This window comes from Ruditapes philippinarum, unplaced genomic scaffold, assembly GCF_026571515.1.
Source record: "Ruditapes philippinarum isolate M1 unplaced genomic scaffold, ASM2657151v2 ctg856_1_1_1_1, whole genome shotgun sequence".
Taxonomy (NCBI): Eukaryota; Metazoa; Mollusca; class Bivalvia; order Venerida; family Veneridae; genus Ruditapes; species Ruditapes philippinarum.
The window spans coordinates 228,156-252,686 of record NW_026862309.1 but is presented as its reverse complement, the minus strand read 5'-3'; the positions used below and the strand labels follow the sequence as shown (position 1 = coordinate 252,686).

Genomic DNA, 24,531 nt, shown 5'->3' with positions numbered 1-24,531 from the left:
CGAAACCGCTCTTCACTGGTGTCCCCGTAATGTAGTTACCGCTAACGGTGGGCCAATAACGATTACCACAAATCAACTCCTACCACTATATATGTCAGGCACCAGACGGATATAAATCGGTAACCATTCATTTTAATTACCTCGCGGCTCACGAAGCGGCCATTTCAGAACGAGTCCAACGAGAAACATTCATCCTTCAATTAACGTTCCCCGTGGGGCTTGGACCTTCGACCTCTCGATCCGAAAGCGGGCGCATTAACCACTAGGCCAACGGTACCGGTTCCTGTATATGTGTGGAATATAGATACATGCATAAATTATAAAAACGACTGTAAAAATTACAACAAACAAACAAAAAATGATTTAGTAGTTTATCATTTGATAATCTTATTATGATTGTCACAGATGAAATCTGTGTATTTTTCAGTTACATACTGGAAAGGAAAGTTTACAACTGTGAAATCAGTAATTAACGTATATAAAAATAAGATATATTACTTAAAATAAGTTGTTGGCTACAAAGATCAAAAGGTGTGTCTAATACTGGGATAATATGGTATCTCAATGATAATGACTTAATGGTGGTAAAGTAAAACAAGACTCAAGATTAGATATATTTCTTCTTGTTCTTACATATAAAAATGTTATGGTATATCAACAATTTCACAACTTCCACTGTTGAAGTGGAATACATTCATCATTCCGCACCTTGCCCAGTGGTTAAATGTTTGCTCTGGTAAAGTATTAGACCCACTCCCGGTACATGGACTGTTGATTCGGATGTTTCCTTCCCATTCACCGTTTACAACTGCCTTGATCTCAAACCATCCGTTAGCTGTCTTACTGCAATCCATGTCTACATCAACCAGCCAATAATGCTGACCGTATCTGCAATTATTACATTACAATTGAATATTCAATAAATCAATAGTGTCGCATGTAGAGATTAAACAATTTAAAAGGCAACTGAATCGCTTGTAGTCTCTCTCACCTTGTTGTCACAAATGTCGGCTACATTGTATATATTTTAATAACAGCTGAAATATAAGACAATCAAATAATGTTTTAACATCAAAATAATTAGCAAACAATCTTAAAATCTTGTTGCCCAATAGTTTAAGAAAAATCCTAAAAGTCCAAACAATGTATTGGCCCTTATTATACCTATCAGAATTTTCCGGCCAGTATTACAGATAACGTAGTATTGTTATATATACGTGTTTAATTTGCTGTATCCCGGGCTCCCGGCATTGTTTGTAGTCCATACAGCAGGTGTCCCCTCGGCCATGATACCGTTGTATCTTCCCTGGTTAGGTTCAGACCCGTACCAATCCAGGAAATTGTCATTGACAGACCAGGCGTTAAATTTGTCGTAATGAGAACCAGTATGCTGCGTACCGTAACGAATTGGAATCGCGCATGCGCTTGTTCTGGCATCATGAGTACATCCTGAAAATATTCGTCATCTAATTTTTATATTGAATTGTAAAGTTTTTATTTCATGTGGAATAATCAAAATAATATACAAATATATTTGTAATTTATAAACTTATGTTTTAAGTCATGCTCAACATATATGTTATATGCCTCATGAAGGACACAAATCGTAAGGGTGTTAAATGAACAGCAGAAACTATGCAAATTGAGAAACGTTTCAAACCCGAGTGTCTTCCATGATCTAAACCTCCGCGTATAAATAAATCCTGCCCATTTACTGTCTGTTTTTCTATCATGATAATTGTTCGAGCCCAACCGGAAGGAACTGTCGGGGTAGTATGGGGTAATGTGCTTGTAATATCAGTCACTTCTTTCGTTGTACTTGCTGAGGATGCATCGCCGGATCCGGAAACGGTGCTTGATACAGAGCTAGAAGTTGGACCGGAAACGGTGCTTGATACAGAGCTAGAAGTAGTACCGACTCCAGAGCCGGACACAGAACCACTGTTAGTCCCAGAACTTGATGAAGGGCCTCCTATTAATTGTAACACCGAACAATCAATTGTTATGATGGAAAATAATGAGACATAATGAACATTTTCTTTAAGATTGTCATTTACATAAAAAAGACAAAACAAATGAGCATTTGTGGTGATAAGTCTGACATATGAAAGGATGTTTGTTACACATAAAAAATGAAAATTTTAGATTTAAACAAAAGATTCAATCATGAAACAACTAAATAAAAGGTTTAAAACAAATTTACATTTAGATTTAACATCAGACTATTTCAACTTACTCATATATTACTTTCAATAATGAAATATGCAAATACCAACGATAAAAGCAATGATAGGTTCATTGGCGTTGTCAATGGTAATGTGAGCCATCCCGTTACCATCAACTCTGAATTTCTTAGAACAATCTGAAATAAGATCACAGTACTCTCCAGCCGGAAGTCCAGTTTGTAGCGTCTCATCCATGTGGCCTGCACGTGCCATTGCAAAAAATCCCTTATTCCCCCTCGAAAATGCTACCTGGTCATTTTGATTGAAATAATTTTCTTTTTTCGTTCCGACTACAGCATTGCGGAAAGCCGCCATGTTGGCTATAGGACGCCATCTATGTTCACATACCCACCCGTTCCCACATGACTGGTCAGAATTTATCTTTACATCTTTGGTAGAAAAATCTGCATTATGTGGCGGACCTTGATCGCTGTTGTCGCCATAAAAGTAACTACTCATAACCCTAGTGAACCCATAATCATTCGCTAGTGTAAAGGCTACTGCCATTTTATATTCTTTGGCTTTTTCGAATGTGATGATAGATCCACCACCTCCATGTCCACGCTGGTTATCGTGATTATCAACAAAAACAAAAGCATGTTCGGAATCTGTCATACCCCATCCATAGTCAACAACCCCACCTAGGCGACCGAAACCTTCGATACCCTCTTTAATTTTCTGGCAATATCTAAACTCAGTTACATACCCAAGAGATGTATATTGTTGTGTTGTAATCGGTCCATTACTCTGATCAATAACCTCGTGTACAAAGAAAGGCCGACCGCCTTCGGGCAGGTCTTTGACCTTCTGTTGTATTACTGCGATATCCTTTGGCCACATATGTTTTGCCGCATCAACACGGAAACCAGCAACTCCATAGTCAATGAATTTGTCCAAGAAAGCAATGATCTTATTTCGTACATACTCGTTACTTTGATCAAGATCGGTGAGTCCAACAAGGAAGCAATCCCTCATCATATGTTCGTCTGTCCAAGCGTTCAACGGACAGAATTTGTTAAAATGTTCCTTTACGTACGGTACACCAGGAAAATCAAACTTGTCCGAATCAAAATGGCTGCCTGCTGTACCAGTGCCATTCCGACCAAGACCAGCCATATGGTTCAGAATTATATCAACATAAATTCTGGCAAAAAGACAACAAAAATAAATTACACATAAAACATTGAACACAAAACTAGTTGTTGATTCGCGAACAACTTTGAACAATCATTTCTTTGATTATTTGGGTAGTTACGTTGTTCCGTGTGTGTTTTTATAACTACAAATCAATGGTAATAAATATCTACTTATATTATTATAATACGCTCATATATAAATATATATCTATTGCTAACATTATACGAATGTGAACATAAACATAATGTAACATAGTGCCTTGTATCGAAAATGAAATTACATTACTACTAAAATTCCAAAGCATGACAGATCATTGAAGATATGTCAGATATTTACAAATATGTCAGATTTAGACACACATACAAATATGCATTTTAGATAATGACAAATTGCCTTGTATCAAAACGGTAGCCTATGGCGCATACAAGAGAAATAACCCTGTCAATTATTGTATTAAAATAATCAAGATTTGTTTACCTTCAGTTTTTGCTAAAGAAAATTGTAACACTTACAACTTTACCAAGAGCGTAAGGGAAATAAAATAATAGTAGTCATAATAAGAGGAGAAAAAAGAAAGAAAAAAGAATTAACGAGTTTGTTAAACATAAATGCCATCATATGTAACACACCTGACGCCGACTTTCTTGCACCGGGCGACCATGTCAGCAAACTCTGCCTCGGTACCACTTCGACTGTGTAGTTTATAGCTGACGGGCTGATACCTCTCCCACCAAGGTCGAGGAGGAGATGTCACAATCACGTGCTCATTGGCGGGAGAAATCTTGAAATATTATCACAAGGATTCGTTTTATGCGGGTAAAGTGTAAAAAGGTAAGAACAAGAAAGAAATATCTAACGCGCAATCTTGTAGTGTAGTTGTTACTTTTGCAACACAGATCAACCGACCTCGCGAAAGCTGGATAACCTACTCACATAATATAATTCCACATTATCTGTAAGATTGTATACAAGTATTTACATACCTTTACATATGAAATATAAAAATGGCAAAATAATTTCGAGCAAGTTTTAACACAAACATCCAAACTAAATGGCAGTACCTGGACACCGCAGAATCCCTTCTTGGACAGGAAGCGTTCACATTCTAGAGCGACATCTGACCATTTCCACTCAAACAGATGAACAATTACCTGTTTACCATTACAATGTGGGTCCGTGTACTCACTAAAGACCGAAGCTGGAAAACATAACGCTTCATTATTAAAATTACCATGATTTTTTCATGAAACGTTTTATTATTAGTATTTTAATATTTTTGATCCGTTCTATTTAGATATTATGATCATGAAATAACATTGGTAAGATCATACGATGTGATTGATACCGTATCTACATCCTTTTATAGTCTAGACGGGATGTGAACGATACAAAACAATATCCCAGATAGCAGACAGTAGTTGGCCCAACGTTGGGCCAATTACATTTGCTTTTGTTGGCCCAACACATAATGCCAACGTTGGCCCAATGTCAATTTGCTAATTGGGGCAACGTTGGGCCAACGGTTGGTATATGGTTGGCCCAACGACTGCTTTCCTACTCTTATCGTTGGCCCTCCATTGGCCCAATGACTGGTTTTCCTTCCTATCGTTGGCCCTCTGTTGGCCCAACAACTGGTTTCCCTTCTTCTTGTTGGCCCCCCGTTGGCCCACTGACTGGTTTCCTACAATAAACATTGGCCCTTTGTTGGCCCAATGCCTTGTTTTCATCAAAAAAACAAAATATATACTAATTACTACAATTTATTACTAAATGTTGTTCACATATCATTTTCATTTTCTTCTCTTTGTTGTTGCAACTTTTTAGTCAATCTCTTCCTCTGCCCGCCTTCCCTATCCTTGTCATATCTTAGGCACTCCTTCATTGTCTTCTCGATTTCATTATTTAGTAGACCCTGTCTCTTTCCTCTTACAGCATCTGAAATTTATACAGTTTTACTGATTTTATTTAAATATACACTACTTATTATAATTTACTAAAAAAAGCACACTAAATCTGTCAAAATGCAAAAATAGCAGCTAAGGGCGGATAAGACTTTGATAGTAAAGAAATATTTTTAAATTACTTATTTTAATAGCAACAGAGGATATTTGACATAAATTTAAAAATTTTAACCTAAAATTTTTAAGTTAAAAAGGGGCATAATTCTGAGTTATGATGATCATTTACAACACAAGAGTCACATCTTACACCCACAGTGTAAAATAATTTTCTAGCACCGGTGAAATCACCTTTGAAAAAGCAAAAATACAAACCTAATATGACTTTTTTAAGTCTAAGTTTTTCGAATGTTTTTTTCGAGCCTTTTCCAACCCAGTTGTATTCTAGGGCAACTTCCTGAGACAAAGTGTGAGACATAACATGGCGAACAATGCTCTCCCAATGTCTGAAATGAAATAAAAACAATTTTTGCAGTCGGTTAAAGTAATTTGTGTTTAATGCGAAGTTACACTTCAAATTAAATTTACACAAAGTTTCGTATACACTCTACTGCAATGAGTGGTGTAACTGTTAAAAAGTCTAGTAACAAAGCAGAATTTTGCAAATAACTCATAATCAATCATAATTACCTATTTATACTCAGAACAGATTGTATGAGCTTAACACTGCAGTGCCAATTGTAGCTTGTCAGTTTTTACTAACTTGCAATTTTTTTGCAGTTATCACAATAAATTCAGATGTAAAATTATAAACATATCATATTTTAAGCTGATAAACACTGATAGAATTAAATGGTTTTAATTTCATTACAAAAATCAAATTCATTCTGGCTTGTTTACCTGAAAACATCAAAGTATTTTCCTTTACCAATCCGCCATTTTGTATTAATCACATGACCTGGTCACTTGGATAGTATAACAGGTTTTAAAACACTGATTCCGTGCAGGTTTAAATACATTAATATATTAGAAGGGTTTATTTAAAAGATTAAAGTAAAAAACTCTAGATCTACTTACATTTTTCAGTGTTGAGAAATTGCAGTCTAATACAAATTTATTTAGCTCTATCTGTAAACACGTCCACGCAGCTTCGAAATCAAGCGAGGGAAAGGATGGGTAGTGCCAAAATGATCCTATTTTCATTCATTGATAACATAACCAGAGGTTAATTAGAGTTCAGAGTGGAAGATTCCGGAGGTTTATTATGGTTATTCCAGCACATGTATAATTGCTTTAGATTATACATCAGATCTTCAAGATTTCTATAGATATATTGATACATATCCCCTACTATACTGCATAGCCTGGGCTTTGGTCATTTCTAGACTCAAAAAGTAATTATTTCTTACATGTCTCATTTAATTTATATGAGTATTTCTTGAATGTGACAATATTGAATATGGCTTCAAAAAAACATTATAAACTTTAGTCTTTACTCATTGTAGTGTACTGTTTATATACAGTAAAATATCTACATGCATATTTGTCTTTAAAAAAATAAATTTTGGGTCAGGTGCAGTAATTAATATATTTGACGAAAATGTATCGTTGGTCAAACGTTGGCCCAACATCTGTTTTAAAGTACATATTTATCGTTATTGGGCCAATGCAGAAATGTCGCTGGCGTTAACTTATGGTTGGTTCGACGTTGGGCCAACAACTGCATTTATAGTACATGTTAATTAGAGTTGGGCCAACCATGGCCCAACAACGATTTTCCTATGACGATTTTCTGTGGTTGGCCCAACCGCTGCATGTTTACAGGGATGTAAGAGCCCTGATATTTAGGAAACAGCACTGACAATCGGCAGATAAATTATACAATGAAGAGTTGCCATTATTATAATTTGCATTTATAATCAATCAATCAATCACGTTATGATTATTAAGATACATTTATGCTAACTAATCTTACCAAAGGATAATGAAAACAGAATCCAGACGGTAGCTGTCATTTTGTTCTGTTTGTCACAGACTTTCAACATAGTTCACTGTCTTATCTATACTGTAAGTACGATTGGCTTTCTTTTAGTAAATTACTAGTATCTAGAAATAATATGACTATAGGTCGTGAATATAATGTCATAGACATCAAAGATAAACCTAAGTGGGGCGATCTTTATACCAGAAAGTGGCACATTTGCCTTCAAATCACTTACCTCTCCTGCTGTAGGTTCGAGCCGGCGTCTTAAAATTCTTTCTTATGAAAAACCTATCAAGCTAGTTTACGGAACGTCGCGGGTTCTACTCAGGTGCCCGTTTGTGTCTGTAATAATGTACAAATCAAGACGAAATGATTGGCAGAATTTATTGTTTGTTCAAGGGGTAAGTACTGATTTTGACAAAGTATCCCCATTTTTACCAGCCAATGTTATATAGATAAAACATCACAGTAGGAAAGATGCTACAACAAGTATAAAAAACGGCATTTTTGTTTCAATGTTTCTATTCATACAGGGGAAGTCACTAGTTATTCAGGGAGTAATACGTATTATGACAGTGCTCATAGATAAAATTCACGGTTTTGCAAATTTTATCTGTCTGCATAAAAAGATAAGGGAGACAGTTCAGAAATTGGGTGCTAAGGGAGAAACTGTCACACGAAAATGGGAGTGTTAATTTATGGTTTAATTGTAGTTGTATATACAGGTTTGTAATATTATATACATAATGTAACAAATTAAATACTCCATCTATTTCGGGCAGTGGATGATAAGCATACTGCACATTACGAATTAAATGTGTTACCTGTTACGACAACATTCATACAGTAATGATTAATGTTGAAATCAAAGTTAAAGTTTATTATCATACGTCCACACGAAAAAAAAAACTTGACAAATACGTTTTGTTTGTTATTGGTATATTTTAAAGGCAATTTCAAATCCTTTAACTCTCACCAGATCGTCGAAAAGAGTACAATTAACAACTATAAACATTTTTCACCTGCAGCAGTCATTTCTTGAAATGACCAATGATTTCACTATACTCGTATATATTATTAAATGGTCATTCTTTTTCAACCTCTTTGCAAAGTTGTCATCTTATTGTCAGAATATAACGGTTGTTGTTTGATAATCTTGTAGAAACTTCTTAATGCAGTGTTGGATAAGTTTACATCTTTATTTCTATAATTATAGTATTACATGAATACTTACATTTATGCCGCTGTAATGACAAATGATTTGGAGTTACATAGCCACTATCACGTACCTCATGTTTTGAGTGTCATAAGGTCAATATTTTATAAGTATTGTTTAATTGTATATGTATTGTTATGTCCTGATAACAGTATGTATTCCATGTAAATGTTCCACATTTATATATTTACTAATGAATCTGTTCTTCCTTTCTTTATATCATTCGTATAAGTGTTCTTACAAAAGCATACAGAGCTACAATTTATAACAGAATTAATTAAGCGCCTTCTGAAGTGTATAGTTTTATTTTAATAAATTACTATCAGTTTAAAACATGCAGCCCTGAAAATCAATTAAAATATTTTTTTAACGTAGCATCTGTCCTTGGTGAGTACACGGACCCACATTGTAATGGTAAACAGGTAATTGTTCATCTGTTTGAGTGGAAGTGGTCAGATGTCGCTCTAGAATGTGAACGTTTCCTGTCCAAGAAAGGATTCTGTGGCGTCCAGGTATTACATTTATCAATTCCCGTTATCTTCAGTTAATATTATCAAAATTATAACTGAAAGTGGTAGAAAATATCGACGGTTGAATTAGGGAATAGTAATACATTTAAAACAAAATGGTTTACTAGTCTTATAAGATGAACAATATCAATAAAAACAGTCATTTAACCCGAGGCATTATAAAACCGGACGGACAGGCATGTGGAATATTAGCGCCACGTTATTATATGTCTTCGTCCAATCAGGCGCACACGCCGCCATGTTGATCCCTGTAAAGAGAACATTTTTGTACGTAGTAAACAGTGTAAATAAGAAGTACATGTATATAAGCTATCTTGCACAAAATTTTTAAACATTGTCTTTACATGACTTTATGAAATTCATCGGTGCAATTTTCATAATAACGGCTTAAATATATGAATTTTCGCTATCATAAGACTGGCTAGCTAGGTATAATTGCTTGTCGTAATTAACGTTAAAATACTGTTACCAGGTTTCACCAGCCAACGAGCACGTGGTTGTTACATCTCCTCCTCAACCTTGGTGGCAAAGGTATCAGCCGGTCAGTTATAAATTACACAGTCGTAGCGGTACCGAAGCTGAATTTTCCGATATGGTTTCCAGGTGCAAGAAGGTTGGCGTCAGGTTTGTAAGCTGAAACATAATTCATATAACTGAAACATAAATAACATATTTACACTAAAAATATTCTTGTAATCCCTTTATCTTAATGCTCGATTTGATTGTATTCAAATGGTTGATAACATTACTTAATTTAGAAATTACTTTTCAAGGAATGCTGACTTAATCTATGTTTAACTTCAGTTTCCTTCCATGCCCATGCCATTTTTTCGATATATTCCCAGGATATTTGTGGATATTGTGATCAATCATATGGCTGGACTAGGACGATCCGGTACAGGGACAGGAGGAAGTAGCTTTAATAGTAATAACTACGATTTCCCAGGCGTCCCGTATGTGCACGAGCACTTTAACAATTACTGCAAGCTTAACAATTACGGAGACCCTAATCAGGTTAGGAACTGTTACCTTGTAGATCTTACCGATCTCAACCAAGGAAATGAGTACGTAAGGAACAAAATTGCTGGTTTCTTGAACAAGATGATTGATATCGGAGTAGCTGGCTTCCGTGTAGATGCAGCCAAACATATGTGGCCGAAAGATATTCAAGGTATACAGCAGAAACTGAAAGATCTACCGGAAGGTGGTAGGCCAATGTTTTATCATGAGGTAATTGATCAAGGTGGTGAACCTATAAAAACAAGTGAATACACAAGTCTTGGCTACGTCACAGAGTTCAGATATAGTATAAAGCTTAAAGACGGCATTCAAGACTTTGGACGACTAAGTGGGGTTGTGGACTATGGATGGGGGATGACAGACTCTGCGCATGCGCTTGTGTTTGTGGATAACCATGATAATCAAAGAGGACACGGGGGAGGTGGATCATTAAATACACATAAAAAGCCGAGAGAATATAAAATGGCTGTATCTTTCTTGTTAGCAAATGACTATGGGTTCGCTAGAATAATGAGCAGCTATTATTTTGGTACTAACACTGACCAGGGACCGCCACACAACGGAGACTATTCTATCAAAGATGTTTCTATTAGTGCTGATGGACTGTCATGCGGAAATGGTTGGGTTTGCGAACACAGATGGCGCCCTATTGCAAACATGGTAGCATTTAGAAACGCCGTAGCTGGAACAACAAAAGGCAACTATTACAACCAGAACAATCAGATAGCATTTTCTCGAGGTAACAAGGGATTTTTCGCTATGGCCCGGGATGGTCATATGGACGTCACGTTACAGACAGGTCTTCCTGCAGGGGAGTATTGTGATCTAATCACTGATTGTTCAAGAAAGATATCTGTTGATAGCAGTGGTAGAGCTCATATTGTCATAAATAACCAAGATGAACCAATCCTTGCTTTTATTGTAGGTAAGATGCACATATAACATACAACTCACTTGTTTAGCCCCTCGTGTTAATACCTTAAATATAATGACTCCAATTGGAATGGGTAGATAATAAAGATGGAGACAAAGTAGAAATGAAAAACATCCTCTCACAAATTGTTTATCATATTTTGGAATTATCATCTCTATATTTATCTTATGTGTTAAAAACGCAAAACAACAACACCTTAATATGCTACCAGGGATCGGTGCGATTATTTTAGAATCACGTCATGTGCATGTTGCACAACGTCATTCTTGCATATCAGACAGGATTGTCTTCTGTTTACACCGATGTTAGAAAAATACCTGCCCTACACTCCTTTCTTTCCGGAATATGGTATGCAAGAAAAAAAAATCAAACATCGACTGTCGTAACAGACAGGAATATCTAGTTCTAGCTCTAGGGAAACTGTTTAAGCGGTAACGAGGCTCTGTCGAGTTTCTGCGAGCTAGATATTCCGATTTGTACTAGCAGCCGGTGTAAAATCCTTATAGTCTATATTTATACTCTTAGGGTCATCAAGTCCAGCTCAGGTTCCGGTCAACAACGTTGTAACCACGGTCAGTCAAGGCCCACCTCCAACCGCACCAGCTGGCTGGTCTAGGACGGTCATAATGATAGAAAAACAAACACAAGTAGGACAGGATCTGTTTGTACGCGGTGGTTTAGATCATGACACTCATACAGGTTAGACAATGTTACACAAATAAAGAAACATCATTTTGTTGGAATAATATCTTGTGCGTATTTATTAATTCTTTGCACGACCTTTATTTTCAGATCTAAGACATTATTCTCATTTTACTCGTAATTACAATAAACTTCTAAAAGTTCTTATATATATTAAGTGTACTGTTGATATAACAGCGAGCTGTCCATTCGCTTTTTATGGATAAAAGGCGATTATTAAACTACTTCAGAAGGAAATACAAAAAGTTTAATTCTCCATAGGTTGCACATCGGACGCTTCGACGAGCGCCTGTGCGATACCGATTCGAGCCCGGGATATTGGTACGAGTGCACATTATGCCAAATATAACGCGTGGTCAGCTCATGATGACCACTTGGACTGGTATGGTAGTGAGGCTAACCAAGGCACGTATCATGGCACGATGGCACAGGGAACACCAGCGGTATGGACAACAAATGCACCGGGACAAGCAGGGCATAGTGATCTTAACACGTGCGTTAACCGTATATATATGAGCCGCGCCATGACAAAACCAATATAGTGCATTTGCGACCAGCATGGATCCAGACCAGCCTGCGCATCCGCGCAGTCTAATCAGGATCCATGTTGTTCGCTTAACAACCCTATTACAAGTAAGGAAACTAATAGCGAACAGCATGGATCCTGATCAGACTGCGCGGATGCGCAGGCTTGTCTAGATCCATGCTGGTCGCAAACGCACTATGTTGGTTTTGTCATGACGCGGCTCATATAACTATGTCATATTTTAATGAGATTGCAATCTTACTTGCACTTAAGATTTCAAATAACTGTGTCGCTATCGAACACAATTATTACTGTTGTTTTAAATCACTTCTTGTTATACTACTTTTTATGTACTCTTACAAAACATTGTGATGACCAATAACTTCTCATATATTTAGATATGGACAGCATTATTGGTTGGTGGATGTAGACATGGACTGTAGTAAAACAGAAAATGGTTGGTTCGAGATAAAAGCCGTCGTAAACGGGCAGTGGGAAGGCAACATTAGGTCTGGTGCATGTACAGGAAGTGGGGCTGGTGCAACTCCTAGACAAACAAACAATCACTGGGCCCGATGTGGCATGTTGAACATCTACCATTTTAACTCTGCATCGTGTGAAATAAAAAATATTCCATAAATATTAAGAAAAATGGTTATGAGCATTGTGTTTTATTTCTTTGTTATTTTCGTACATTGACGAGCGGAAATTTATTTCCTGGGTGATTGATTGATACTTCAAAGTATATGAGTCATATATACATGTATAATCTCGAGTAACTATGCCTGTTGCGATATTTATGCTCTTGCCCTTGGTTATGTAAGCATGTTTGTATTCTATAATGAAATAAAAAGATCGAAATAACATCAATGGCTAAGCCAAGGTAACATCTAGTAATACTTTTTAAACAAGTTATTCCAGGTGTTCAATGGCAAATGGAAAATGATTTTGCCAAATAATGATAAAGAAACGTAAAATTGGTTGAATTGATTATCCGTTTTTGATCATGTATATGCATGAATATCACGCATTTGTTACGATACGAACTGATTCGAACTGCTTAAATTAACCCCACTCTCCACTCAAAACAGTTATTTAAGTTTGGATCACTTAATGACTTAAAAGGCACACATACTTAATAACTTAAAAGGCACACATTATATAATTAACACTGCACAGCTGCAATTTTCCAGGAACATTCGACCGTGCATAATTGTAAATATCAATCGAGTTATTTATAATTTGCATAAGAATACAAGTATATATTGAAGATGGAATGCAAATAGACGGTTTAGGCAATGTTAGATTTTGTCCTGGTATAGTGAGTTAGATTTTATCTGGGTTTAGTGAGAGTCGAGCCAGTGTTACATATTGTCTTGATGTAGTGAGAGTCGAGCCAGTGTTAGATATTGTCTTGGTGTAGTGAGAGTCGAGCCAGTGTTAGATATTGTCTTGATGTAGTGAGAGTCGAGCCAGTGTTAGATTTGTCTTGGTGTAGTGAGAGTCGAGCCAGTGTTGGATATTGTCCTGGTGTAGTGAGAGTCGAGCCAGTGTTAGATATTGTCTTGGTGTAGTGAGAGTCGAGCCAGTGTTAGATATTGTCTTGGTGTAGTGAGAGTCGAGCCAGTGTTAGATATTGTCCTGGTGTAGTGAAAGTGGAGCCAGTGATAGATATTGTCCAGGTGTACTGACATACATTCGAGCCAGTGTAAGATATTGTCCTGGTGTACTGACAGTCGAGCCAGTGTAAGATATTGTCCTGGTGTACTGTAGGTCGAGCCAGTGTTGGATATTGTCCTGGTGTACAGAGAGTAGAGCCAGTGTTAGATATTGGCCTGGTGTAGTGAAAGTCAAGTCAGTGTTAGATATTGTCCTGGTGTAGTGAAAGTCAAGTCAGTGTTATTGTCTTGATGTAGTGAGAGTCGAGCCAGTGTTAGATATTGTCCTGGTGTACTGAGATTCGAGCCAGTGTTAGATATTGTCCTGGTGTAGTGAAAGTCAAGTCAGTGTTAGATATTGTCCTGGTGTAGTGAATGTCGAGCCAGTGTTATTGTCTTGTTGTAGTGAGAGTCGAGCCAGTGTTAGATATTGTCCTGGTGTACTAAGAGTCGAGCCTGTGTTAGATATTGTCCTGGTGTACTGAGAGTCGAGCCAGTGTTATATATTGTCCTGGTGTACTAAGAGTCGAGTCAGTGTTAGATATTGTCCTGGTGTACTGAGAGTCGAGCCAGTGTTAGATATTTGTCTGGTGTACTGAAAGTCGAGGTAGTGTTAGATATTGTCCTGGTGTACTGAGAGTCGAGCCAGTGTTAGATATTGTCCTGGTGTATTGAGAGTCAAGCCAGTGTTAGATATTGTCCTGGTGTACTGAGAGTCGAGCCAGTGATAGATATTGTCCTGGTGTACTGAGAGTCGAGCCAGTGTGAGATATTGTCCTGGTGTACTAAGAGTCGAGCTTGTGTTAGATATTTGTCTGGTGTACTGAGAGTCGAGCCAGTGTTAGATAGTGTCCTGGTGTACTAAGAGTCGAGCCAATGTTATATTTTGGCCCCTTGATTTTCTGTAGCAAAGCCATGTTAAGAGATTTTTCCTTTTTTCAAAAATTTCAACCCAAAGTTTTTAATATTTTTCCGGGGTGAAAGGAAAATGTCGAGCCAGTGTTAGATATTATCTTGATGTAGTGAGAGTCGAGCCAGTGTTAGATATTGTCTTGATGTAGTGAGAGTCGAGCCAGTGTTAGATATTGTCCTTGTGAACTGAGAGTCGACCCAATGTTAGATATTGTCCTTGTGTAGTGAATGTCGAGCAAGTATTAGATATTATATTGATGTAGTGAGAGTCGAGCCAGTGTTAGATATTGTCTTTATTTAGTGAGAGTCGAGCCAGTGTTGGATATTGTCTTGATGTAGTGAAAGTCGAGCCAGTGTCAGATATTGTCTTGATGTAGTGAGAGTCGAGCCTGTGTTAGATATTGTCCTGTTGTACTGAGAGTCGAGCCAGTGTTATATATTGTCCTGGTGTAGTGAGAGTCGAGCCAGTGATAGATATTGTCCTGGTGTACTAAGAGTCGAGCCTGTGTCAGATATTGCCCTGGTGAACTGAGAGTCGAGCCTGTGTTAGATATTGTCCTGGTGTACTGAGAGTCAAGCCTGTGTTAGATATTGTCCTGGTGTACTGAGAGTCGAGCCTGTGTTGTTAGATATTGTCCTGGTGTACTGAGAGTCGAGCCAGTGTTAGATATTGTCCTGGTGTACTGACCGTCGAGCCTGTGTTAGATATTGTCCTGGTGTACTGAGAGTCGAGCCTGTGTAAGATATTGTCCTGGTGTACTGACAGTCGAGCCTGTGTTAGATATTGTCCTGGTGTACTAAGAGTCGATCCTGTGTTAGATATTGTCCTGGTGTACTGAGAGTCGAGCCAGTGTTAGATATTGTCCTGGTGTACTAAGAGCCGAGCCAGTGTTAGATATTGTCCTGGTGTGCTGAGAGTAGAGCCTGTGTTAGATATTGTCCTGGTGTACAGAGAGTCGATCCAGTGTTAGTTGTTCTGGTGTAGTGAAAGTCGAGCCAGTGTAAGATATTGTCCTGGTGTACTGACAGTCGAGCCTGTGTAAGATAATGTCCTGGTGTACTGACAGTCGATCCAGTGTTAGATATTGTCCTGGTGTAGAGAGTCGAGCCAGTGTTGGATATTGTCCTGGTGTAGTGAAAGTCGAGTCAGTGTTAGATATTGTCCTGGTGTAGTGAATGTCGAGACAGTGTTAGATATTGTATTGATGTAGTGAGAGTCGAGCCAGTGTTAGATATTGTCTTGATGTAGTGAGAGTCGAGCCAGTGTTAGATATTGTCCTGGTGTACTGAGAGTCGAGCCAGTGGTAGGGATTCTCTTGATGTACTTAGATTCGAGCCAGTGTTAGAGATTGTCTTGATATACTGAGAGTCGAGTCAATGTTAGATATTTGCCAGATATCGTGTGAGTCGAGCCAGTGTTAGAGATTGTCCTGGTGTACTGAAAGCCGATCCAGTGTTGGATATTGTCTTGATGTAGTGAAAGTCGAGCCAGTGTTAGATATTGTCTTGATGTATTGAGAGCCGAGTCAGTGTTAGATATTGTCTTGATGTAGTGAGAGTCGAGCCAGTGTTAGATATGGTCCTGGTGTATCGAATGTCGAGCCAGTGTTAGATATTGTCTTGGTGTACTAAGAGTCGAGTCAGTGTTAGATATTGTCTTGATGTAGTGAGAGTCGAGCCTGTGTTAGATATTGTCCTGGTGTATCGAATGTCGAGCCAGTGTTAGATTATTGTCTTTATGTAGTGACAGTCGAGCCAGTGTTAGATATTGTATTGGTGAACTGAGAGTCGAGCCAGTGTTGGATATTGTCTTGATGTAGTGAGAGTCAGAGCCAGTGTTAGATATTGTCCTGGTGTAGTGAGAGTCGATCCAGTTTTAGATATTGTCTTTGCGTAGTGAATGTCGATCCAGTGTTAGATATTGTCTTTATGTAGTGAGAGTGGAGCCAGTTTTAGATATTGTCTTGATGTAGTGAGAGTGGAGCCAGTGGTGGATATTTTCTTGATGTAGTGAAAGTCGAGCCAGTGTTAGATATTGTCTTGGTGTAGTGAGAGTCGAGCCAGTGTTAGATATTGTCTTGGTGTAGTGAGAGTCGAGCCAGTGTTAGATATTGTCTTGATGTAGTGAGAGTCGAGCCAGTGTTAGATATTGTCTTGATGTAGTGAGAGTCGAGCCAGTGTTAGATATTGTCTTGGTGTAGTGAGAGTCGAGCCAGTGTTAGATATTGTCTTGATGTAGTGAAAGTCGAGCCAGTGCTGGATATTGTCTTGGTGTAGTGAGAGTCGAGCCAGTGTTTAGATATTGTCTTGATGTAGTGGAAGTCGAGCCAGTTTTGGATATTGTCTTGGTGTAGTGAGAGTCGAGCCAGTGTTAAGATATTGTCTTGATGTAGTGAAAGTCGAGCCAGTGTTGGATATTGTCTTGGTGTAGTGAGAGTCGAGCCAGTGTTAGATATTGTCTTGATGTAGTGAGAGTCGAGCCAGTGTAAGATATTGTCTTGATGTAGTGAGAGTCGAGCCAGTGTTAGATATTGTCTTGATGTAGTGAAAGTCGAGCCAGTTTAGATATTGTCATGGTGTAGTGACAGTCGAGCCAGTGTTAGATATTGTCTTGATGTAGTGAGAGTCGAGCCAGTGTTGGATATTTTCTTGGTGTAGTGAGAGTCGAGCCAGTGTTAGATATTGTCTTTATGTAGTGAGAGTCGAGCCAGTGTTAGATATTGTATTGGTGTACTGAGAGTCGAGCCAGTGTTGGATATTGTCTTGATGTAGTGAGAGTCGAGCCAGTGTTAGATATTGTCCTGGTGTAGTGAGAGTCGATCCAGTTTTAGATATTGTCTTTGCGTAGTGAATGTCGATCCAGTGTTAGATATTGTCCTGGTGTAGTGAGAGTGGAGCCAGTTTTAGATATTGTCTTGATGTAGTGAGAGTCGAGCCAGTGGTGGATATTTTCTTGATGTAGTGAAAGTCGAGCCAGTGTTTAGATATTGTCTTGGTGTAGTGAGAGTCGAGCCAGTGTTAGATATTGTTTTGGTGTAGTGAGAGTCGAGCCAGTGTTAGATATTGTCTTGATGTAGTGAGAGTCGAGCCAGTGTTAGATATTGTCTTGGTGTAGTGAGAGTCGAGCCAGTGTTAGATATTGTCTTGGTGTGGTGAGAATCGAGCCAGTGTTAGATATTGTCTTGATGTAGTGAAAGTCGAGCCAGTGCTGGATATTGTCTTGGTGTAGTGAGAGTCGAGCCAGTGTTAGATATTGTCTTGATGTAGTGGAAGTCGAGCCAGTTTTGGATATTGTCTTGGTGTAGTGAGAGTCGAGCCAGTGTTAGATATTGTCTTGATGTAGTGAAAGTCGAGCCAGTGTTGGATATTGTCTTGGTGTAGTGAGAGTCGAGCCAGTGTTAGATATTGTCTTGATGTAGTGAGAGTCGAGCCAGTGTAAGATATTGTCTTGATGTAGTGAGAGTCGAGGCCAGTGTTAGATATTGTCTTGATGTAGTGAAAGTCGAGCCAGTTTAGATATTGTCATGGTGTAGTGACAGTCGAGCCAGTGTTAGATATTGTCTTGATGTAGTGAGAGTCGAGCCAGTGTTGGATATTTTCTTGGTGTAGTGAGAGTCGAGCCAGTGTTAGATATTGTCTTGGTGTAGTGAGAGTCGAGCCCAGTGTTTGATATTGTCTTGGTGTAGTGAAAGTCGATCCAGTGTTGGATATTGTCTTGATGTAGTGAAAGTCGAGCCAGTATTGGATATTGTCTTGGTGTAGTGAGAGTCGAGCCAGTGTTAAATATTGTCTTGTTGTACTGAAAGTCGAGCCAGTGTTAGAGATTATCTTGATGTAGTGAGAGTCGAACCAGTATTAGATATTGTCTTGATGTAGTGAAAGTCGAGCCAGTGTTAGATATTGTCTTGTTGTAGTGGGAGTCGAGCCAGTGTTAGATATTGTCTTGGTGTAGTGAGAGTGGAGCCAGTGTTAGATATTGTCCTCATGTAGTGAGAGTCGAGCCAGTATTGGATATTTTTCTTGGTGTAGTGTGAGAGTCGAGTCAGTGTTAGATATTGTCTTGTTGTAGTGGGAGTCGAGCCAGTGTTAGATATTGTCCTGGTGTAGTGAGAGTCGAGCCAGTGTTAGATATTGTCCTCATGTAGTGAGAGTCGCGCCAGTTTTGGATATTGTCTTGGTGAAGTAAGAGTCGAGCCAGTGTTAGATATTTTCTTGGTGTAGTGAGAGTCGAGCCAGTGTTAGATATTGTCTTGATGTAGTGAGAGTCGAGCCAGTGTTAGATATTGTCTTGGTGTAGTGAGAGTCGAGCCAGTGTTAGATATTGTCCTGATGTAGTGAGAGTCGAGCCAGTGTTAGATATTGTTTTGATGTAGTGAGGGTCGTATTTGTCCTGGTATAATGTAAGAGATTCCATGCATACGGCAGGTCATAAATGAACATATATATGTTCGTAGATAATTCGGTATTATATTGCTTATCAAACTGACCTGTTTGAATGGAGCACAATAAATAGATTAAAATTTTGTTGAATTAACAATGACTTTAATATTGAAAGCTTTACTGTTCCTCTTACTTTTCATCGGCAAAGGTAGGACACATTTGATTTCTTTTTATTTCATTTCACTATAAATCTTCAGATCACATTTTAAAATCTAGAGATGATTAACTACAAATAAATACAGATAAAAAGAATGTTTATATGATTTCCACCTATTCGGAAAACTTGCCATAAAAGTTCTTACTCATAATATAACCACTTGCTTTTGTTGTTGTTGTTCTGATGGAGAATATTATTTTTTTAATTAAAGAATGTTTGGAAAGAAGATATTTTACACAAGAACCACCTGAGAAAATACCTGGTAAGATTATTTCTAATTTTCACGACTATACAATATATCAGAAAAAAACATGACTGATAAAATAACGACTCAACGGTTCATATAAGTATCTTTGTTGGAATAGGCCCACGGGTAGGAAAATGTTAAATCAGATATTCCCGTCGGTGCACGCAAGCCATCTTACACGCGGGGTCAAGAATTCCAGTCTGATATATAAGAATAAAACAAATGGCTTTATAAAACACAGTGTCGTAAAAGTTATATTGGCCTATTTTTGTGCATAGTGAATATTTAATGTATATTTAAAAGTTTAAAATTTGCATTTTATTTGTCTAGGAGACAAAATTATACAAAAATGTATTTAGAAGTTAAAACCTGATATTGTAATCTATATATCTATTCTAATAATCAGGGCTATTATTGTTCGGAAGTTTATAAAAATGAGTATGAATTTGTTTTTCAACGGGAATTTTTATTACAGTAGAAACAAAAACAGCAAGGTAAGCACGAAACAAGACAGACATTTCTCTGTTTAAGGTACAACCACTTGTACAGATGGTTGGTTACCGTTTGAAGGATCCTGCTACATGTTTGGACAGACCGCCTTTGATTTCACAGAAGCCGAGGTTTACATCCTATTTTCATTTCATTAAGTAAATTAATCATTAATTGAAAACACATTTGGATGCAATCCTTTATCATAACGGAAATTAACATATTACACTCCCTGTTTTTAAGTAACTAAGTAACACAATGCAAAGTAGGAAATGATACATGGCGATGTTACAGTTTTATAGGCGGAGGAAGTCATCAGGCGTTCTTCATTTCAACAGATATGAGGGGACGATGATTAAAGTTCAACACACTAAATCACCGGGTGGGGGAGGGGGGTAACACGCTTAGCAATTGTATCCCCAGTCAGTGAGGAAGCAGGGAGGGATGAAGGGACTATTTTGACACTTACATGGCCGCAGATATGGCTAAGTCACAGTCCGCGTGCTTTTTGTCGGGATTTTTCCATACAATGCCCGCGCAGGACGGGGCTTTTACTAGAGGCTTTAAAATCCAAAATTCAAATATCCCGCTAAATCTCCGAGGACTGGGGCCGTAGTTTACAATTGACTGAGGCATTATTTATCTCAGGTAACTACAGGTGGACTTATTGGTGTAATTAAGCCCTTTCAGCATGTTATTTAAATTCAGTATTGAGTATTTGACTTATTTTATCAATGTTAACAGAACTTTTGTCGTCAAAACAACAGTCACTTGATACATGTAGAATCTTCAGGAGAAAATGAGTTCATAAAAGATCATCTTAAACAACTACAACGTAAGTTATACATGTTTATCAATGATTATTTGAAACATTTAATTACTTTAAGGGGGGATTTGAAAGATAGGAAAAGATTTTAAAGTGGATTAGTCTAGATGCAGTGCGCACATTATCAATATTGCGAAAAATAATAGAAATGTATCATTAAATTTTGGATATTCTTATGCGTCTTGAAAAAAATGGCGATAAGTTTATGTGATTTAAAATGAAGATTTATATGAGTAATAATAGTATTTAGTTCTAAGACAATTTAAAATAATATCAGTTATTATAAATACTATCAACATAATTATTTATGACAGACCTCCATTATTGGCCAATCCACTTTAAATGTATAAATGAATGTATGTGTGTATACCACCGGACGTATATGTAAGAGCTATATAGGGGACCAAATAAACAAATGCATCAAACAATATATATACATATATTAAAGAAAACTGAAGGACTGTCTACCTTCTATTAGTAAATATTTGTTGCACTACTTGCAGTAAGAAACTGGTGGATTGGTATGTCTGATGAGCTAATAGAAGGAACATGGATATGGTTCGATACGAAAGAATATGTTCATTTCTCGGGTTTGTAAATCTAAAACATATATAGAAAGAATCGCATGAACTTAATCATTAAGAGCAAAGAAATATGATGTAATCATTTCTTATAATTCCTATACGCTGCTTATGAATTAAGAATGTGACAAAAACACTACTGAAGAAATATTGCCATCTCAGAGTTGGCAGAATAGTTCACAAGAATTTATTGAAATATGTATAGAGAAACAAATTTGAATTATCTGAGAAAGATTTCATATAAAATTTTGTACAGACTGGTACCCAGGACAAGACCAAACGACAACTGAAGACTGTGCTATTTTCTGGCTACCACTAGCATTTAAATGGGCAGACTATAGTTGTTTAGGTAACTTCTATCCAATTTGCGAGAGACGGTAAGAATATTTCTCTCATCAAAGTATCATTACGCCTTTTTGTCCTATCTTTTGCTTTGGTTTTACGCCGATTTTAACACATTTGAGCCGCGCCATGACAAAACCAACATAATGCGTTTGCGACCAGCAGGGATCCAGACCAGCCTGCGCATTCGCGCAGTCTGATCAGGATCCATGCTGTTCGCTATTAGCTTCTCTACTTGTTATAGCATTTGTAAGCGAACAGCACGGATAAGACTGCGCGGATGCGCAGGCTGGTCTGGATCCATGCTGATCGCAAACGCATTATATTGGTTTTATCATTTATTGTCATAAAACGCCGGTCGGTCCATTTAAGACTGAATAACTAACCAATAATAATTAATAACTAATTACCAATTTCTACGCTAGTCAGCAACTCCAAATTCCACATGATTTCTCAATAGACAAATGGCCATTAGAAACAATGTCCGAGATCAATTATCACGGAAAAGTTTCGACTAGACAGAGGATCAGACCAACGACCTCTAGATTACAAATTCGATGCTCTCCCTATTGAGCTTAAAGGGCGGACACCAGTCTTATTTGATATTCCACACACAGAAGAATTAATACTTGTGAAGCAGGAAGCAGAATTTAGTCATGGCACGGAATATAAATATAAGATGATAAACTGTAATTAAATATTCTGTATATGTTGTAAATCATATTTATTATTTGAATATGTAATAATGTTTTTACAGTATATGTATATAGTGTACACGAATTAAAAAAGATTCCTCACATTAACCGGTTGCACTGTTTTCTTTTGTAGGGGGACTGTGTGTGGTGCACAGTTGGAGTTAGTTGGCTGACTGAAATATTTCATTTCCGTGTGTTGAAAACTAGTTATTAACTTGACACAAAGTGTTCCAGCTCATTTAATAAAGATTTTATGAAATTATGTTACACCGTAATCAATTAATTATGATGTTCGAACATAACGATATTTAGTATGCCAGATAGTGGTAGAAAAGATAATTATTACACTTGTTACTATATATAGTAACAAAATTGCCCATGATTTCAACTGATTATGAGTGTCACGTGACCTATTATGTGTTTGCGGCCCGGGGCCGAGAACTAGTTATCAGCCCGCAGAACATGTGCACGTGCACACACTGAAACAATGACGTCATATTTTACGTCATCAAACAGTTAACTGTAAAAGTGAAAGTAGGTTGTCAGCACGAATCGCTTTATTTTTATTATGAGAGCTTAAGCGTATTTAGTACAAACACATTTTTGTTACTATTGAAATTTGAAGAAATAATACGACAAATTCATTCCGAAAAAATGAAAATAAAACTTGCTTCTAGATTCTACTGCTTTGAACATACAAACAGTAAACATCTCTGTACAGAACAGTAGAGTCACAGTACCTGTGCTCGACCAGCCCAGTGCTCGACCAATACTTCTATTTGTGTATGATTTATGCATTAAAGTGAAAAAACCCTGGGAGTTTGTGTGTGCTATTTGTACCTGACCTGTAACCTCTACACCATGTACAAGTACTCCAAGTTTGGTAGAAGATTGACCATTTTTCAGACAATATTAAACAGTACAAAAATACAATTCTATAATACAAGTAGTAGTAAAAACTATTTAAAACACTGAAATAATGATAATTTAGGGCAAATGTGGACAATACTTTGTTAAATTGCCTTTACTTTTATGACTCCAATTGATTTCCATAGGAAAGGTGTTCAAAAATTATCAAAACCCTGCTTTCCATAAAAGGCAGGGGCTATGAACATGTAAACAAATATGGCAGCTGTACGGAAAAAAATCGGGAACACACCACTTAAAGCGTAGACAATTTGTATATTACACCAATTATCACACTTAACTATGTTTGCAGAATGATTTAGTAAAAAAAAATATGAGAATAAGTAATCTCAAACACCCCAGTATATGCAAATTCCAAAACTCTTATACACTGTTATAAACATTTTATTTGTCAATGTATAGCATTTCCTTTGTATCATATTTGCTCTCATATTTTCATCTATAGACACTAAAACATAAATGTTTCAAACTATTTTTGAAATAGAATTGTTGAACTTAAAAAGTCATATCTGTTTTTAAGAAATAAAAGTTCTGATAAAGATAAAACCACCTGGTCGAGCACTGGTTTGGTTGTCTGAAAAATATAGTGGTTTTATACCCTATATACAACTCCGTGGTAAATTGTATCCTAATCTGTTTTATTAAAACGCTTTAGCTTATTGTGAGTTTGAAAGGTCCAACTTTGTAACAAAAATAAGTTTCCCAGCAAACCTTTTGTTCTGAAAGAGTTTTTATGTGATTTTGTGAAAAACTGGTTGAGCACTGGTACGGTGACTCTAGAAGTGTAGACAAGAATTTCAGAAGTGTAGACAAGAATTTCAACGAAAGAACTTCAAAGTATTTGTTGTTGTTGTTTTTTTTTAATGCTACTATTAGATCAAGTGTATTAAAGACATTAATACACGTCAGAGTAGGGCCGGAAGGTGATAATCGGCCCTGAAATGAATAATGCCCTCGGGCTGAAGCCCTCGGGGGCCATTATTCATTTTGCGGGCCGATTATCACATTATTATTTTATATACTAGTGAAATATCAGTAGTACAAGCGTATAGAAGAACATTTTAACAGGAATACCTTATATTGAT

General features: G+C 37.2%; 3 protein-coding genes across 3 annotated transcripts; 2 read left to right on the top strand and 1 right to left on the bottom strand.

Moving 5' to 3' along the window:
- Window positions 1-607: 607 nt before the first annotated feature.
- LOC132718618 (alpha-amylase-like) lies at window positions 608-7,360 on the bottom strand. The gene is made up of 7 exons (XM_060702334.1): window positions 7,236-7,360; window positions 4,424-4,560; window positions 3,992-4,143; window positions 2,273-3,369; window positions 1,661-1,972; window positions 1,218-1,449; window positions 608-888 (listed from the first exon to the last, which is right to left on the bottom strand). Exons 1-7 carry the CDS (start codon window positions 7,303-7,305, stop codon window positions 645-647), a joined length of 2,244 nt encoding a protein of 747 aa, XP_060558317.1. The 5' UTR covers window positions 7,306-7,360; the 3' UTR covers window positions 608-644.
- Window positions 7,361-7,814: 454 nt separating this feature from the next.
- LOC132718616 (alpha-amylase-like) lies at window positions 7,815-12,828 on the top strand. The gene is made up of 7 exons (XM_060702333.1): window positions 7,815-7,969; window positions 8,836-8,972; window positions 9,463-9,614; window positions 9,836-10,935; window positions 11,470-11,643; window positions 11,908-12,139; window positions 12,571-12,828. Exons 1-7 carry the CDS (start codon window positions 7,927-7,929, stop codon window positions 12,809-12,811), a joined length of 2,079 nt encoding a protein of 692 aa, XP_060558316.1. The 5' UTR covers window positions 7,815-7,926; the 3' UTR covers window positions 12,812-12,828.
- A 6,369-nt stretch (window positions 12,829-19,197) lies between these two features.
- On the top strand, window positions 19,198-22,778 carry LOC132718615 (C-type lectin domain family 17, member A-like). The gene is made up of 7 exons (XM_060702332.1): window positions 19,198-19,330; window positions 19,551-19,601; window positions 20,118-20,206; window positions 20,820-20,910; window positions 21,405-21,491; window positions 21,739-21,859; window positions 22,653-22,778. Exons 1-7 carry the CDS (start codon window positions 19,279-19,281, stop codon window positions 22,690-22,692), a joined length of 531 nt encoding a protein of 176 aa, XP_060558315.1. The 5' UTR covers window positions 19,198-19,278; the 3' UTR covers window positions 22,693-22,778.
- The last annotated feature ends 1,753 nt before the right edge of the window (window positions 22,779-24,531 follow it).

What these genes read in the sequence shown, in the direction of transcription:
- LOC132718618 (XM_060702334.1), bottom strand. Translation starts at nt 7,305, where the DNA reads ATGTTGAAAGTCTGTGACAAACAGAACAAAATGACAGCTACCGTCTGG. An exon ending in TATCATTGCTTTTATCGTTG is followed by an intron (nt 1,973 to 2,272) that starts GTATTTGCATAT and finishes TACAATTAATAG; the next exon opens with GAGGCCCTTCATCAAGTTCT. An exon ending in AGATCATGGAAGACACTCGG is followed by an intron (nt 1,450 to 1,660) that starts GTTTGAAACGTT and finishes GAATATTTTCAG; the next exon opens with GATGTACTCATGATGCCAGA.
- LOC132718616 (XM_060702333.1), top strand. Translation starts at nt 7,927, where the DNA reads ATGGGAGTGTTAATTTATGGTTTAATTGTAGTTGTATATACAG. An exon ending in AATTGTAGTTGTATATACAG is followed by an intron (nt 7,970 to 8,835) that starts GTTTGTAATATT and finishes TTTTTAACGTAG; the next exon opens with CATCTGTCCTTGGTGAGTAC. An exon ending in AATCCTTGCTTTTATTGTAG is followed by an intron (nt 10,936 to 11,469) that starts GTAAGATGCACA and finishes TTATACTCTTAG; the next exon opens with GGTCATCAAGTCCAGCTCAG.
- LOC132718615 (XM_060702332.1), top strand. Translation starts at nt 19,279, where the DNA reads ATGACTTTAATATTGAAAGCTTTACTGTTCCTCTTACTTTTCATCGGC. An exon ending in TTGATTTCACAGAAGCCGAG is followed by an intron (nt 20,207 to 20,819) that starts GTTTACATCCTA and finishes CAATGTTAACAG; the next exon opens with AACTTTTGTCGTCAAAACAA. An exon ending in TCATCTTAAACAACTACAAC is followed by an intron (nt 20,911 to 21,404) that starts GTAAGTTATACA and finishes CACTACTTGCAG; the next exon opens with TAAGAAACTGGTGGATTGGT.